Genomic DNA, 16,911 nt, shown 5'->3' on the forward strand with positions numbered 1-16,911 from the left:
GTATTAGGAAACCCATGTTTGTACTGAGCATCCAGTTTTGTTTAAATATGTAGTTTATTAACTACATATCTGATGGAAAGTCTGCCAGATTGTCACAAATTAAGCCCTTGCACCAACTTTAATCTGTGCCAGCACTGACACTTGCCTTTGTAGTCCTCTTAACTTTATTCTTTTTTTGCATTCCCTTCAGTGTTCTCTTAAGGACTTTTTCTTCTCATATAGGCCTTGTCTTACAGACTTGTGTGTAGGTTTTTCTCAGTGTGGTTTAAGTGATCATAAATCATGCCAAAGCCCGTTGTCTTGCCACCACCCAAGTGGGTTCTGAATCCAAAAACAAAGATGACATCTGTGTGATCTTATGTACTTTGGCTTATTGTCTCTAAATATTTTAGGTACTGTTGCCTTTCTAGGGGGAAAGGCATCTTATGATCATTTGCATCTGTTGAAGCAATCCATTAATGACAAACACTCTGGTCCAGATAATTAATGGTCCACTCATGATGGCTGTCAGAAACCAGGCAGCCAGGGAGGAAAAGAGCACATTTTTTCTCTATTGAAAAATTTGTCTTTTTAATCTCATTAACACATGTATGTATCCCTAAAGAGTAGAGCCTATTGTTTTGAATGTTTTAAATTTTATACAACTGGTGTCATACTGTATTATTTTGTAACTTGCTTTATGGCTTCATAATGAAATTTACTAACATTTCACTTACTTTCACTGCTGAATTGTATTCCACTGTATGAATATGTCACACCATCCCCTTCTTGATGGTTAGTTTATTTCTAGTTTTCACCATTACAGACAATGCATGTCCCGTTCCACGTGTCCTAGAGTTTCTCTACAAGTCAGATCTCTTGTGATAGAATATATGCACTTTACTGGACATTGTTAAATTGCTGTCTAGAACTGATGTGCCAGGCTGCCCTCTCACCAACAGCAGATGAATTCCCATTTTTTTGCACGTTCGCTAAATCCTGATGTGGTCAGACTTATTTTTCTAATATCAATAAATTGGCATTTTGATTTGTATATCCATTTTTTATGAGTTTGGTTTTCCTGTGTCAGTCACTTATGCTGCAGTTGTGGACCTGCAGGGCTCACGATCTGGCCAGTGGAGCATGTGAAGAGGCTTAAGAGATAAGCTAAGACAGGGAGAAATATCTGCAAAAAACACCATAGTAAAAAAAAATATCTATTTAGAAAATGGACAAAAGACATAAATAGATACTTCCCTAAAGAAAATATCAGATGGCAAACAAGCACATGAAAATATGTTCACTATCATTAGTTACTAGGGAAACACAAATTTAAAGCCACAATGAAATATTCACTACTAAAATGGCTAAAATAAAAAATACCAACAATAGCAAATGCAGGCAAGGATGCAGAAAAACTGGCTCTCTCAAAAACTGCTGATGGGAATGTAAAATGGTAGTCATTCTAGAACACAATTTGGCAGTTTTCAAAAAATCCAAGCATGCAACTACCTTGTGACTCAGCAGTTGTACTCCTGGGGATTTATCCCAGAGAAATGAAAATTTATGTTCACATAAAAACCTGAGATGTATGTTCATAGCCGCTTCATTCATACTAACCTCAAACTGGGAACAACCCAGATGTCCTTCAATGGGTGGGTGAATGGTTATACCAACTGCGGTACATCCATACCGTGGAATGATTCATAGCAGTAAGTAGGATCAAACTACTGATACACGCAATCTAGATGAATCTCCGAAGAATTATGCTGAGTCAAAAAAGACAATCCCGAAAGGTTACATATGATTCCATTTATATAACATCCTTGAAGAGGCACAATTACAGAAATGGAGAACAGATTAGTGGCGGCCAGATGTTAAGGACACAGGAGAGGGGCACAGGATGGGAGGGAAGTGGGAGAAGGGTAACATGTGGGATCTTTGTGGCAATGGAACGTTTTCTATTGATGTTAGTGTCTGGGTGTGGAACTGTGCTAGTTTTGCAAGTCGTTACCACTGAAGGAAACCAAGTAACAGGTACATGGGATCTCTCTGTATTATTTCTTAAACAACCATGTACAAATCTACAATTATCTTTGAAAAGTTTTTACAAAGCCTATTATTCTGTATCTGTAACTTCTTCATCAGAGGTTAATGAATACAATTGAACTATTTGAGAATCAAGGTTTTTGTCTTGAAAGCAATCTGAAAAAAGGCAATGCTGATGGAACTACCAAACTGGACCTCTTACTTTGGGTCTTTTAAGGTGGTCTCTTCTTGTGTCTGGCTGTTCGTGTGCCTGTTTCCCCTCCGGCCCCCAGGTGTTTCTTTTGCAGTGGGTTAGAAAGTCGTCATTCATGCTTCATGTGTTATTTTCAAGCCAACAGGATTTTGAATGGGGGCCTCTTACAGACTAAGTGCATGGCTTCTAAATGATGATCAGTATCGCAGAATAGCTTTCTTCTTACTTTTAGCCGAAGTATTATATAGAGAAGTGAAAGGGATGAAAATAAGATCTTGAATGTAAAATACCTGATTTGACAATAAGAGTTAGTCCTCAAATGTCACTAAACTTGTTAAAGGAAAATGGCCGAGAAAAATTCTTCTCTTCTGAGCAAAGTAGTCAATATGGTAAAGACAGGTATATTTATTTCATATGAGAGCACATTTCACAGGATATATATATATATACACATAATGTTTATATACCACTGACTGTAATACTGTACTTCTATAAAGTACATAGTTATAAATATTGTATGCCACATAAGCAATAAAATTCTTACATATAAACAGCAATCTACTATAGAGAACAAAGAATTCACAAAGAGATCCTTAGTGTCTAATTTCTGCTCTGCTTTTAACAGAGCTCATAAATATTTTAAGGATACACAGAATGATGGCTAGTTATTTGCAGCATACCTTTAACTTTCGTAACTGAGCACTTTTTCAGCAACTTGCCAAATAGAATTTCCTGATAAAGGCTGAGCTGCGGTATGATATGTATACTTTAGACAGTAGTTTATATTCAATAGGAACCATTGCTCACAGAACTGCAGTCTGCACTAGTGAAGTTCATAATGAATAATTTTGCTAATAAAGAGCAAATACCATATATACTAATCACATAGATGTTAAAGCCACAGTTTCAACAAGTTAATTCACATTTTGAAGCACACTGCTTATAGTAATACTGCTGTTTAAAATACACTACTGCTGAAATGATCAAGACCTCCAAAAAAAGCACAATATAAAACTCACAAGAGTTATTTCTAACAGCAAATCCTGGCTGTTAATAGAGAGAGGATTAGTTTTATAAATATAGTATTCTGATAACATTGGAGCATTTAGAAAAGTGCTTTTTCCTAACAGATTTGCTTTACGTGTTAAGTGCAATGCAGTTTGCTGTGCTTTTACATTTTACCTATCCTTAGCCATGAACTCTATTTTCTGATGTTGCCCCAATGCACATCTTTGAAGGTGAAATGTAGACAATGGGATTTAGGTGGACATATACAACTCTTTGTATAAAAGGAACGTTAATGTAAGTCTTAACGGGTAGAGGTGATTTTAACTTAAACTGACAACAAACTATTGCTCAAGGAGATTTCTGATTGGGATTACTTAATGATATCAAAATACTACATTCTGTACAAACTCCGTGTACTTCTTCATAAAATTAATCAAAGCAGGATCAGTTGCTTATTGGCAGTGCAGGAGACAAAATCCACAGCTGATTTGAGGTGGAGCCTCTAAAAACGTAAAGCGGCATCACAGATGGGTCGTGTAGCCTCGTGAGGGGAGAGAGCACACACGCAGCACACCCCGGTTCAGCACACCTGCCCGGGGGACGGGTGCCCTGCTCACCGACTTCCAGAGCGGGAGCAGCGGACAGAAGTGTGGGAGGGACGCGGGCAGCGTACGTTTAGCTCTAACAGTTCTCACTGAACTTGGTGGCAGGTGCCTTCCTGACATCTAAGGCCAGCGTGCATTTTTGAAAAGGCTGTAGAGTGTCTGTCCACACGACAGTGACCACAGTATGCTGTTCCCGGCTGCAGAGCCTCCTCCCACAGAACAGCAGGCGGAGGTGCTGGAGTGGAAAGTAATGAGAGTGTGTGATGTGTGGCACAGGGGCGGGTGTGGAATGGTAGCAGATTCTGGTTCTGTTGTGAGATGATTCTCGTTTTGGAAAGAAAATTAATGAAATGTCCAAATTTCATTTTCACCCATCCTTTTGATATTGAAATACTGAAAAAAGAACTCTGTTAGAGCTTTCAGGTAAAAATTTGGTCTGACATGTTTTAGAATTTAAATGAGTTTTACAAATATATGTGTATATATTAGTGTGTGTGTGTGTGTGTGTGTGTGTATACACACTTTTTTTTTTAAAGCAATGTCTTTCTAAATTGTTTCAGTATGACTTTGACAGCTCTTTGGTAAAATACTTGTAAATACCAATTGTCAGCAAGTCCGACGGGCTGGCAGTACTGTCAGCTAGAATTTGGTTGGGCTTTTGGAGATTCTTTAAAGGGGACTGACAAAGAATTTCTGAATAAAGACCATTTTCTAAAGTAGCTTTGAGCACTTTTTATGGCTTCTACTCTCTCTTATTTATCCCAACAGAAACACACCAAAATTCCAGTTAATAACGAGAAAGATTTTTCCTTATTCCCAATATACACATATTCCAACTCTGTACACATTAAATAGTGGTATTTCATGACAACCATCAGTGCACTTAACAATTACTTATTGCACATAATGAAAAACTAATGCCCGACTCTTTTGGCTCTACCCTGCCGAAACTAAAAAACAGCTGCTTTCTACCGCAGAACATCATCTTTCTGTAAAGTCTAGTGTGGGTGATGCCTTAGATGCCAAGGTGGTGAGAGGACCTCCTGGAGGGGTGGTGCCAGGTGGGAGGAGAGGGACAGGAGGTGGAGGTGGTCTTCTTGCCGGCAACACACAGAAAGAGACACTGGTACCTTGGTTCCAGTCATCATCGAAGGTCGCCTTGGAGCCGGAAGACAAATTCAGCTGACTGCCCAGTAAGTCTGGACAACAAGTGGACCTCGGCTTCCCTGTCACCCCAAAGTCCTCTTCTTCCTCGAAGGTTACCCAGCCTTTGGGGTTGCTGATTTTTATTGTAGGTGGGCCCTGAGGATCAAAACTGTCCTTAAAGCCATCCAGCAAAGATGAAGGCTTGCTGCTGTCATGACCGAGCGGCTTCAGAGAAGGGAAAGGACTGGGAGCAACAGGCTCTTCTTTGGAGAACCATGGAGTTGCCTCTGATTCTTGAGCTTCGGCTCTAAATGGGTTTCTGGGAGCGGCAGTCCTGTCGGTGAAAGGATTTGTGCTGCTGGAGCTTGTGACGAATGGGTTTGGAGAACAGCGCATGTTTTCCTGGGATTTGCTCCGGGTTGGGATTGGAGGCATTGTCGGCATGCAGCTTACAGAACTCAAAGGATTCGTGTTACTTAGGGTTGCAGAAGGCAACGAAATCAACCCCTTTGGGTCTGGGGTTTGAACAGATAACTGAGCCTTTGATACAGTAAGCAGATTCAATGACAGATCTTCAAAAAGGTCATTCTTTAGTGGTGATTCCAGTCTGATGGCCAAGACGCCATTTGTTTTTACCTGGAAGACAGGAAGCACTGAATAATCAAAACAAACAAAAAGTAATACATTTACTTTTACTACCCACTATGCTTCCTGTCTTAATTATTCTTCATTTTAGGGGGCAAGTATACAAATCTAGGGGAAAAAAAAGGCAGCTTTGTACAGTCTGTTACTCTAGTGGTTTAACTAAGAGAAAACAGCTAAAATCTTATTTTTTAAAAACTCCTTACTAAATAAATCCTTTTATTAGAAAGAGCTTATTTTGTCCATGCAAGTATTGATATGGTAAAGTGGAGAACTGTACAGAATTAGCAGATGAGCTCTATTCATGCCCTTTATCAGATTTTAGCACGAACTTAAGAAACCATATTCTAAATCTCTATAAATAAACTTCCAACACCCATCCCCGATGATGATGTGGTTTCATTGTTATTTTAAATATAATTTCATTTAAAGTTAATGTTACTATGGAAATATAACTTTGTGGATGAAAATTAATTTTATTAGTGTATGTATATTCATAAGCTGAAGACAATGCATCTTTTCCTTTTCAGCTTGAAAAAGAAATTTGCAAAGCATTTTTGCCTCTTAAGTTCTTTGCAGAATAAACTCTGTGAATAATGGCACAATATTCCTTAACTGACCTTCTTCATCTTGTAAAAAATGTTCCAAAACAGATATGTTTATTAATAACCAAAGGCAATGATTGTTTAAAACTGGGTTGGGGGGAGATCCCATTTTCTATTTGGTATATTAATTCTGAAGCCAAGATGAAGCTGAAGCTGTGCCCAGAGGGTGCACAGTCCTCTCTACGTGACAGAGCTGGCTGTGAACTGCTGTTGGTAGGAGGAGGGTTCTGAATTACTTCACAGTCATCAGAAATCTGCCCTCTGCGCCTGTTTCACAAAGAAGCCGGCTGGAGTGGAGTATGGCTGTGGGCTGAGCAAAGCCAGCTTTTCTTATGGGAAGTGAAACATGATTCTGGCCTTATAAGATATTCAGCTCATCAGGAACTTCACTTCATTAAAAAAAAAAACAAACTATATAATTATTAAAATTAGGTGGATGACTTGGATATTTATGCCAAATTAAAGGTAAGAAAACAAACCTTTGGGTTAAAAAGGACAGGAACTTTTAGCTTAAGGCTTGCAATGTAACAAAATGGAACATTATGTAAAATGATTTTCTTTTTTTTTCCTTTTTTTTGGGGGGGGAATTAGGTTATTTTTTATTTTTTTTTTTTTTAATGGGAGTACTGGGGATTGAACCCTGGACCTTGTGCATGCTAAGCATGTGCTCTAACCACCGAGCTATACCTACCCCCCCACACACAATGAATTCAGATAGCTGTTAAAGGAAATAACTAAACATTCATAAAACTGTTGGAAAAAAAGAGCAGCAGTACCAATAACACGTAATTGCATCTTATGAAACAATAATCTGGTGCTTAAGAACAGGGAAGGCTGTTCGTCTATGAAAGGAAACGGTGAGGATAACTTCATAAGTGAATTGCCCTCAAGTATCTGTTTTCTTTGACTGATCTAGAACATACTTTATAATTGAGTCAAAAAGTATGTTTTTCTTCAAACTTAATGTGACAATAAATTTGTACAAAGTTAAAGAGCAAACATGTCACAGATTGTCAACTGTATTCTAAGTGTATTAAAGTACTTGAGAGACAAATTTATTATAGACATAAAATTACAATTAACATCTACACTATCACTAATGTCTGGATTATTTATGGTTCATATAACAAAACAGAAATACTTGATTGGGTCTGTGACCCAATTCTCCCATGACAGAAGAGTCCACAGCATAGATATGATAGGTAAGAAGTTTCTGCTTTGTACAGCTTAGAATAGCAGGCCCTTGCCAAATAAATGCTATACATTTAAATGTTTATTTTCATATATTAAAACTTTTTCTTTCCAAATGAAGGTAATTTGATAGCAGATGATTTTGCCCAACTATACTTGAAATTACAGTGAGAGCCACACCACCATTCATTACATTAGAATTCATTTATACATATCTAAGCAGGATTTGTGATGACTCAACATTAATATTAATGACAATGATGTTTTTACAGAGAAGGGTGTTGGAAGGCCCCTTAAATAAACCTGCTATAATGTTAACTTTCATCTTTGTAAATCATCAGTTTTTCCTTACCAAAAAGAATCTTGATACTAAAATTATTGAAAAAAATTTCCCAAGTGAAACAAAACCTGAATTTTGTATTTATGTAAAACTATGCCATTGTTAAAACCAAGAACCAATTTGCTTTTGCCAAATAGACATTCATATTCCTAAAGCTTATCTTCTAGAAGTACCCTTTTTAGTTTTGTTAATTTTTGTAAAAAAACAAAGCAAAAAATGGTAAAGCATTATAGCAAGAACAAATAAAATGGTTCCTAAAAATTCAAAATACTAAAAAGAAGGAAAGTTTTATAGTATGATAATAGAATTTATTAATGTGGACAGGTGGTTTTAAAAATGGGTGAAAATTTAGATGTATGAAGCAAAAGATTCATACATCTAATGTGCTGATAAGACAGATGAAAAGCACATATAAGATTGAGAAATAATCCGATACCTGTTACCCTGATGGCTGCTCCTGCTTTGAGAAAGGGAACACAGACATCAAAGGAGAGAGTTAGGAGGACAATCTGAGACCAACCAGCAACCCTAATTATTCGGTCTTCAAAATACTTTCAGTTCTACATCATACAAGGAATCCAAGAGCAGTGATATCTGCAGGTCACGGCATAAATTCAGGAGACAATTCCGATTTCATTTGTCATTTTGAATGAGAAAAATGTATTGTTGAATTAGGGCTTCAAATTTTGACTTTCTCTGAGGTTGATTACTAATTGGTTCAAAATCAAATAGGTTTTTGGAGCTCTTAAGCAGCCTGTTATGGATAAAATGTTTGTGTCCTCCCCCAAATCCATATGCTGAAGCCCTAACACCCAGTGTGATGGGATTTGGAGGTGGGGCCTTTGGGAGGTAACTGGGGCTGGATGAGGTCATGACGGTGGGGCCCTCTGCAGGGCATTAGCACCTTTAGGAGGAGGCACACCAGAGGGCTGGCTGTCTTTTTCTCCCCCTGCAAGCACCAAGGAAAGGCCATGTGAGGTCACAGTGAGAAGGCAGCTGTCTGCGAGCCAGGAAAAGAGATCTCACCAGAACTCCACCATGCTGGCATCCTGATCTCAGACTTCCCAGCCTCCGGAACTATGAGAAAACAAATGTCTGCTGTCTGAGTCACCCAGTTTATGGCTTGTTATGGCAGCCCAAGAGTAGGACATAGCCTTAAGATAGCCATTAGAGAAAATGTACAAAATGGCATCACTGTGCAAAAAAAGTGAAAATTGATATTTATTTTAACAAATGGTCAGGATTCATGCTTGTTCTGTATTACTCAAATTTTCTGAAGGATGATACTATCATTAATTCACTTCATAATTTATTGGTTGAAAAGTACAAGTTAAGAAACTAGATTCTCTTTTTGTTGTTTAAAAGTGAAATCACAACCTTTCTATAACACAGCAGTACTTTTAAAAACTGCAGTATTCTCAAGAAACAGTTTGAGCAAATCCTCCCCAATATTTAAAGCTTACCTTATTTTAAAATACCAAAACTCACTTTGATAATTTAGAGAGACACCATTCTGAAATACATTATGTATTATTTGTTTCCTGCCTACAAAACATGAGACTCCTGAATTTAAGTTATGGATATATAACATGTTACATAATCATTTGAATTAAAAGGATCTTTTCTATGTAGAATTATAGAGTCAAAGAACATTTCAATAGTAATAAAAAGTAAAGCAGGGTCATGTGTGTTTTTATGTTTTAAATACCTTGCAGATTTTTGGCAGAATTAATAAAGACTTGTAAAAATTACTAAGTGTTCAATTCTAAGACTACTTCATATTATTACCAAAATATCAAATGTCATATTTTGATATCTTATTCTTTAAGTTATAGACACTAGAGAAGGTTTTAAAATTTTTTAATGTTTATAATTTTTTGAATAGGCATTATTCTTATGGTTCAAAATTTGAAGGATACAAAAGGTAAAATTCTTCCCCTTCCGTCTTGCCCCTCAGTGCCGTAGCTCCTAGGAGGAAACTAACCACTTTGTGATTGTTCACAAAGACAGTCCAACATGAACAAGACCCCCACCCCCAACCCATGAGGAAGAAGAGTGTGTCTGTATATAATGTTCACAGGAATTTGACATCAATGACTGAGGCAAAAGAAATGTTTAAAAAAAATCTTTCATAGCTTTGATGAATAGAATACAGGATTTGAGAATACAATCCACTAAGCCACACACAAAGCATGTACTTGCTGTGTGTCACCAAATCACCCATTCCAGTGAAAATCAGAGACCAAAACAAGGGAAATGACCTAAGAAAACGACACACTGCAGTTATTGGAATATTCATCCTGCAGTATTTTTATGTCATAAGATGACTTTCTATTGAAAATTGCAATCTTACTTGACAGTTTATTCTTTCTGAAGTTTTTCAGAGTACTGTATTTACCTACAATACTTAAAACATTTATAGAGTTTTACGAATTGGCATTCACTTTTACCAGGAATAGGAATGATCACTTTCTGTCCTAAAACAGTAGTACAAAGCTCTAAGGTGGCTACTTTGAAAGTTTTTTGCCCTCCAATTATATTAAAGAGAAAACACTATAGTGCATCTTAGAAGAAAACTAGAAGAAAATTCACGATGCACTGAAAGTGGGTTGGCAGAGAAAATTCATTGCCTGAAAGATTTCTACAAGTATTATATATCTTCAGCATGCTCAATTTTCTGAATTAAAATACAAAGAACACTTTTTTGTATTAATTAGCAAAGAGAACATTTTGTCTTTCTTGATTATATAATCCTCAGATTTTACAAATGTGACCAGCTAATGAGTCTAATGAGTAAGTGCTAATTGCTAACAATATTCGTTTTAAGATTCATATTTATTTTAATGTCTAGGTTTCACTATGGAGAAGCATAAGAAACTGTTAACTTCTGCCAACTAACTGGACATGCTCAGATATCTATAAAAATAAATGCAAACTATTATTTATTAATGTGCTTAAGGGACATTCCCAATGTATAACATTTCTGTATTTCAGATCTTTCCAAAGTTTAAAAGCAGACTACAATGTCACACATTTCTTTAGCCTTGGTGGCATTTTCAAGTTAAAACTTTAGGATGAAATAAAATGTAAGGCTGGACAACAAAAATGCACTTATACTAAAGATAAATTTTAACAATTTTACTGAAATGTATATAATACAAACAAAGTAAAATAGCATCCAAATAAAATAACTTGCATGATTATTCCTGTGTTAAAATAACTTTGTACACACACACCAGAAGTCTTTCCAGTGTGAGATCACCCTGGCATAACAAAGTCCCTGTGACCCTAAGACTTCTACCCACTAAGGCAATGGCACTGTTTTCTGTGTGATAATGATGAGATAACTTACTATTTTGATGGTTTTTACTTTGGTGAATAAGCCTACTGCCGCACGCCCCAAACATCTAAACTGACCCAGCAGTGTCTGAAAGTGTTAGAGAGACCGGAGGAACCCAGCGCCAGCTGCACCACAGACAAGAGCTAACTGCTGCCTTAGGTGGAATAAAAGAGTTCTCCTCCATTTACTGGAAATGAACGACATTGCCAATGGTCAAGGATTGATCTATGCCTCTCATTCCAGGAAGTGAAAGGGAAAACGAATTTTTGGCCACAAACAATAAGAAAATAAATTATTATTGTCCATCCTATTCCATTAACTATCCGAAGTAAATTATGCATTAAAAAAACCAAAAAGTCACAAACACGTTAAACATTAACAAGATAAAACAGCCTCAGAGGCACTTGAAAATTCCCTAAAGAGCCTCAATTTAGGGTTCCTCTCTGAGAACCCCTGATCAAAGCAACAGGTTCAAACAAACATAAACCCCAAACCCTCAAACAGCCAAACCATGCATCTGTTGTGTGACTAGTCTGACATGTCAAATGACATTCACTTGTTGAAGTCACATCTCAAGATGCTATTAACTACCAAAAGACAAACATTTAAAAAAAAAAACTGAATCTCATATTTGTTTCTTAAGCTAATAATTAAAATAACTATGCTCAAAAACTATACCAAAGGCATCAAATATATCTCAATAAAAAAATAAAAATTGAAAAAACAAAACAACAAAACAAACACCCTTCTCCCTCACAGAGGTATCACGATGCTCTTTTGTTTGCTGGGAGGACTTACCTGCGGTTGTGATGAGGGCTCTGAAGGCAAGCTGTGGGAAGACCTGCTCCGAGGTGGTGGCTGTGGTGGGGTTTCCAAGTTTGGCTGCGGGGCGGCCTGAGGCATAGGTGCGGCCACTGGGACCAGAGGCTCCTGCATCTTCTGAACAGGTGTGGGCAGAGAGGGCTGCGCAGGAAGGGCAGCCTGGGGCTTCAGTGGTTCAGGAAGAAGAGCTGGCCCTGAAAACATTTCAGAGGTTGGGTGTTTTCTAGAAAACCATGTTTTATCCTTCCTTTAGTGAAATGTTAGGGGATTATGGTATCATCCCTGCCCCCACCCCACCCCCGTCCCCCTTTCTGGCCCCGAGCAGCCTCATTTCTTGCGGCATAAAGAAAGAAAGAAGGGTATTCTTATTCGAGCAAGTTGTGTAAAGTGAGAGACTGCAGAAAGGAAAAGGAAAAGAAGTGAAAGGAAAGAATATAGAAGGAAACTGCCGTTTCTGATACAGTGTCTACCTCTCAGTACTTCTGCTGGTTTGCTTTGGCTTTCGGGGGTCAGTCTCCCCGCAGACGCCCGAGCATGGCTCTGCGGGGCGCTGATCACTCCAGCGCGGGGCGGAATAGTCTAAAAATGGGAAACGTTAACAGTTGAGACATTTACTCATTTTCAACAGTTATGATTCGGTGAAAATACCTGCTTTTGCATCTTGTTTTATTTCCTCAGCCTCTTGTCATTTTAATTGCTATTGACAGCCATACAGTGATAAGTTTTAAAATCTTCCTTTTTATTTTCCACTGTTTACTATGTACCAGGCGCTGTGTTAATTACACACTGTATAGGCATTTCCATTTCATCTTCCAAATAGCCCTCAGAGGTAGGTATTATTTTATCATCTCTATTTTAAATGAAGATGCAGAAGTGTATACAACTTTCCCAGAGCCAGAGAGCTAGAAAATAAAGCCAGGATCCAAACTCAGGTCCGACCAGCAGCAGGGCCCTTGCTCTTCACCCTGTGTGGCGCTGCGTGCGTGGGAGACGGGATGGTATCAAAGGTCACAGGAGACGGTCAGGGATATACGCTTTGCAACCCGGAGGCTTACAAAAAACCACCCTGAGAGTTATTTCTTTAAACATGGAGGTGAAAGCTCTTTAATGATTAAGTCAATATGCTGAAGTAAATAAACTGAAAGACATGCTGGCGAAAAAAACTTTCTACTTTCATACGTTTGCTGAAGGCTTTAAGAAGCCCGATACTTCTTATTTTAAGCAAAAGTTACAAAGGGACTCTCACAAAATCCTGACTTTCCTTCCCTACTCTTAAGAGCATTAAACAGAATAAAGAAGGTACTTTGTGGAAAGTAGTGGAGTCAGTGAACAGCAATTTTCCCTTTCTTGAAAAAAAGGAAGACTGGGTAATGGTTATTTTTAGGTATATTCCACAGACACTTTGCAGTATAGTATTATATACAGTAAAGGACATTTAGGTTGGATGTTATATAGAAAACTGCAAGACAAAAAAACAAAATGTTTCTAACTTAGAAATTTTATGAGAATTTCTTAGAAATTAGAAGCAGAAGTTTCCTAATTTCTGGTTAGAGTCATAGTTCCCAGACCCCCCTTCAGCTAGAGGCCTCCCGCCTGCCCCAGTCCCCACCAGACCAGTCCAGGTCACTGAGCACTGGTTTCCATTTTCTTTCTTTTCTTTTTTCTTTTTCTTTAAATTACTTCTCTATCCCAGAGAAAATTTTCAATTGGGTAAATAACAGAATAATTCTATGTATGAGAGAACACTGGTAAACACCCAGAAAACCAGAGATTCACGGCATAGGGAAAAGCTCTGTAACACCGTCTGCTCTCCTGCTTGTAATTCCTTTAGAACCAGCTTGATTTGACCGACTACCATAAATGGTTTTTCTGAAATCTAATTTTAAAATTCTTCTTATTGAAGAATGATTTTACCTCATTAATTACTCAGACAATATCATAAAAAGTTGCCCCAATACAGTACTTCCTCATATACTTAGAGATTCTAAGATATTTATTTAATGACAGTAATTACTTAACTGCATCACTTTTATTCAAACAATGAAGTATGTTAAGTTATTTATGCAGAGGATGTTAAAATACTGTTATTTGAAAGATGCCTTGGAGATCATCAAGTGCGATTCCCTCATTTTAAGTTGAGGAAACTGGGGCCTTGATGGGCCCCCTGACTTCTCCAAGATAACATATTTGATTAGTAGCAAATTGGGACCTAAAACCTGGACCTCTCGGCTCCCAGGCAGGGGTGCTGCCTACCGGTCTGGTTGCACTGTATCCAGCAGGTCCTGGGCCTGTGAATCCTGCCTGAGGTGAAGGCTGGTTGCGTCCTAGAACAAAGAGATCACACCATGTATTTAAGTTTTTGCGAGAAAGAAAGAAATAAGAAACCGTGTACTTCTATCCCAAGTGTCTAGTCATGATCCAGTTTTAAGGTTAAGTAGCTAAATTCAAGTGTTTTTACCTATATTTTCTTTCCGTGTCGTTCCAGGGCTTTTGGGTGCTTTGAAGCAGGAAGGGAAAAAAATTAGTCATAAGTAGACAATAAAGCAATATTACACAACATTAGTGGGCTGTTCTGTTTCATTATCAGCAGAAATGGGGGTATGAGATGAGAACAAAAGTACTTTGTTTTGGATAATGATGAATGGTATTATCAGCCCTGAAGGGTATATCCCCAAACAGAGAAAAATTACAACACTTATGGTGATATTTCTGGCAGACGGGTTAGCACTCAGTCTGATACCTCATCCATAAGGTCACTTTTAAGGTGACTTTCCCAGTAGAGCTGTCTCCTGTGAACCTAGGACACATATGGTCAGCCTGTGGGAATGGTCACAAGATGTGGTACTACTAATTCCCAGAACTTGGCAGACAAATTACTCCGGAGCAAACAGACAAAAATGCATTTTCCGAGTCACGTAAGAGGCACCTGAAGGTGCCTCAAGCTGAAGATGTCATTATGGATAAAGTAATCTTACGATGAGATCTTCTGGATTTCTACAGAAAAATCCCAGGATTAAGGCAGAAGACAGGCACATCTTGCTATTAACTATCTGCCTTATGCAAGACAATGTTAAAATATGGTTCAGTCTCAGTAGAAAGGTAATAAAAGGATGAAATGAGATTAAACTACTTTGGGGCCAAAAGGAGTAGGGGACACTATTAAGGGCAGCATCTAAGGTTTCTTCTTTTTGAAAGGAAATTCAAGTGTAATTGTTATATGAAATATATCAGTCTTTTAGTAACTATAATCTTAACGGCCTCTAGTCTTAACAATCTTTTAAGCGAACTTAATTCAACATCATTTATATAGAAACATTTATGTTACCTGAAATCATCCAAAAAACACTATATTCTTGGACCTGAATTAATAAGGTTTAATCGGTCAAGTACAGTACATTTCTAAAATCTGACTTATTCCCCCTCAAATTTTGAAGGCATTCTTCTTAAAAAAAAATTGTACAGTAATTTCACATCCTGATTATATATGAAATATATAAAAAACAGAGTGCAAAACAGCATAATAAGAACTGCAGGGAAATTAAGTGGACATCCATTAGAAACTACACACAACATAGAATGAAAAGAGAAAAAATACAAGGTAACAAGGACTACATAAGGAGTGGGAAGAGGAGTTTACAGCTGGACTAAGAAAAGACTTATTATGCCTTTAAACACTGGAGGGGCTGACATTTAGGAACCAAATGAGAGATCCGTTTCCATGATGCAAAAGTCTTGTTACCTTCCATCTCTCGCCTAGCTACCCCAGGACTGGGAGGGGCTCCAATACCTTTTTAGAGAAAAACAAGAAGCTGTATATGTTCAGAGCCCACAGCACAGAATGAAAAGCAGGTACACAAAACAATTTCTGAGTTAAACTTACTTTTGCAAAGAAAGTTCACCACTTTAAATTTCTTCAAAGATTATCAGTACAAACCAAAGTGACTTTAGATGCCTGGCCCAAACCTGAGTTGGGCCCTTTCCTCAGTTATGAGTAGAAAGGGGATGCTAGTTTTCTTTTTATATCTGAAATTACTAGCAGTGGGGAATTTAAAAATCTGTGTAATGAAAGACTTCGCTTCATGATCATATCATTCTTTATATTCACAGTTAAATCATTAATAAAAGCTCCAATATTTGACAGTCAAAAAGGGAAAAAAATCTTAAAGTTCCAATTTCATTTTAAATTTCTATGAGACTATTTTAGTCTCTTAGAAGTTAGTTTTTGATGTATTATTTTAAAAAACTCTAAAAGTTCTATAATTACTTTCTCTGAGCTTACTACCTTCAAACAGTTATTGGTTTACAGGGTTAAAAAAATATGCTGCAAACACTGCCTACAAAAGAACTGTGAAGAGGAGCAATTTTTAAAATTAAATCAGATTTCTAAGTAAGCCACTGAGTTGCTAACAGGTATAACTTTTCACAAATTTATTTAAAAATTTATTTTTATATAGATAGATTTGTTAATTAAAGGAGAAGAAATAGAATCTATCATGAAACTATAAATAGAATATGAGTTTGAAATGGGAAAAAAAATGTCTGTAAGTCAATCGGAAAATTATCACCCAGCAGTATTTTGCAGAAGCTGTAGTGCTGAAATAATTTTGCTGTCCTTATTATACAAAGTCTTTCACATCTACACACAGTGAAGTCAATCTGTAATAACACATGAATCGGTCAGCAGTGTCGTTAGGCAGCCAGAGCAGAAAGAGACCAACTACACGTGAGCCTTAATGATGTTAAAACTGGATTTGTAAAAGCTCTCTGTGGGACTGTGATAACCTGCCTCAGCCCTTCTAGAGAATTAAATTAAATTAGATTAAATAAGCTTGTCAAATGTATACCTCCGACTGAGCTTTGTGCGAGTTTTCATGTGAACCAAATAAACAAAAAGCGACCCATGTGTTAGTAAGAAGTTCTTTATTGAAGTATATCAAAGAAAACTGTTCTTCTATTTTTAAAAATGAGGCATGAATTTTATGACACGGCAT

The 16,911-nt window shown here is 37.3% G+C and overlaps 1 protein-coding gene across 15 annotated transcripts in view; it reads right to left on the bottom strand.

Moving 5' to 3' along the window:
* Positions 1-1,771: 1,771 nt before the first annotated feature.
* The window catches only part of SYNJ1 (synaptojanin 1), an 82,304-nt gene continuing 67,164 nt past the window's right edge, over positions 1,772-16,911 (bottom strand). For 3 of the 15 annotated variants that reach the window (XM_031458928.2, XM_031458933.2, XM_031458918.2), the window contains 6 exons: positions 15,660-15,707; positions 14,379-14,417; positions 14,174-14,244; positions 12,391-12,499; positions 11,897-12,114; positions 1,772-5,616 (listed from right to left, as the gene is read on the bottom strand). In XM_031458928.2, coding sequence (XP_031314788.2) covers positions 4,816-5,616; positions 11,897-12,114; positions 12,391-12,499; positions 14,174-14,244; positions 14,379-14,417; positions 15,660-15,707 — 1,286 coding nt within the window. In that variant the 3' untranslated portion in view covers positions 1,772-4,815. Of the gene's footprint in view, positions 5,617-8,191; positions 8,219-11,896; positions 12,115-12,390; positions 12,500-14,173; positions 14,245-14,378; positions 14,418-15,659; positions 15,708-16,911 lie in introns of those variants that run through there. The other 12 variants (XM_031459009.2, XM_031459001.2, XM_064496850.1 and 9 more) reach the window with 7 other exon arrangements.

Source organism: Camelus dromedarius, chromosome 2 (genome assembly GCF_036321535.1).
Source record: "Camelus dromedarius isolate mCamDro1 chromosome 2, mCamDro1.pat, whole genome shotgun sequence".
NCBI lineage: Eukaryota > Metazoa > Chordata > Mammalia > Artiodactyla > Camelidae > Camelus > Camelus dromedarius.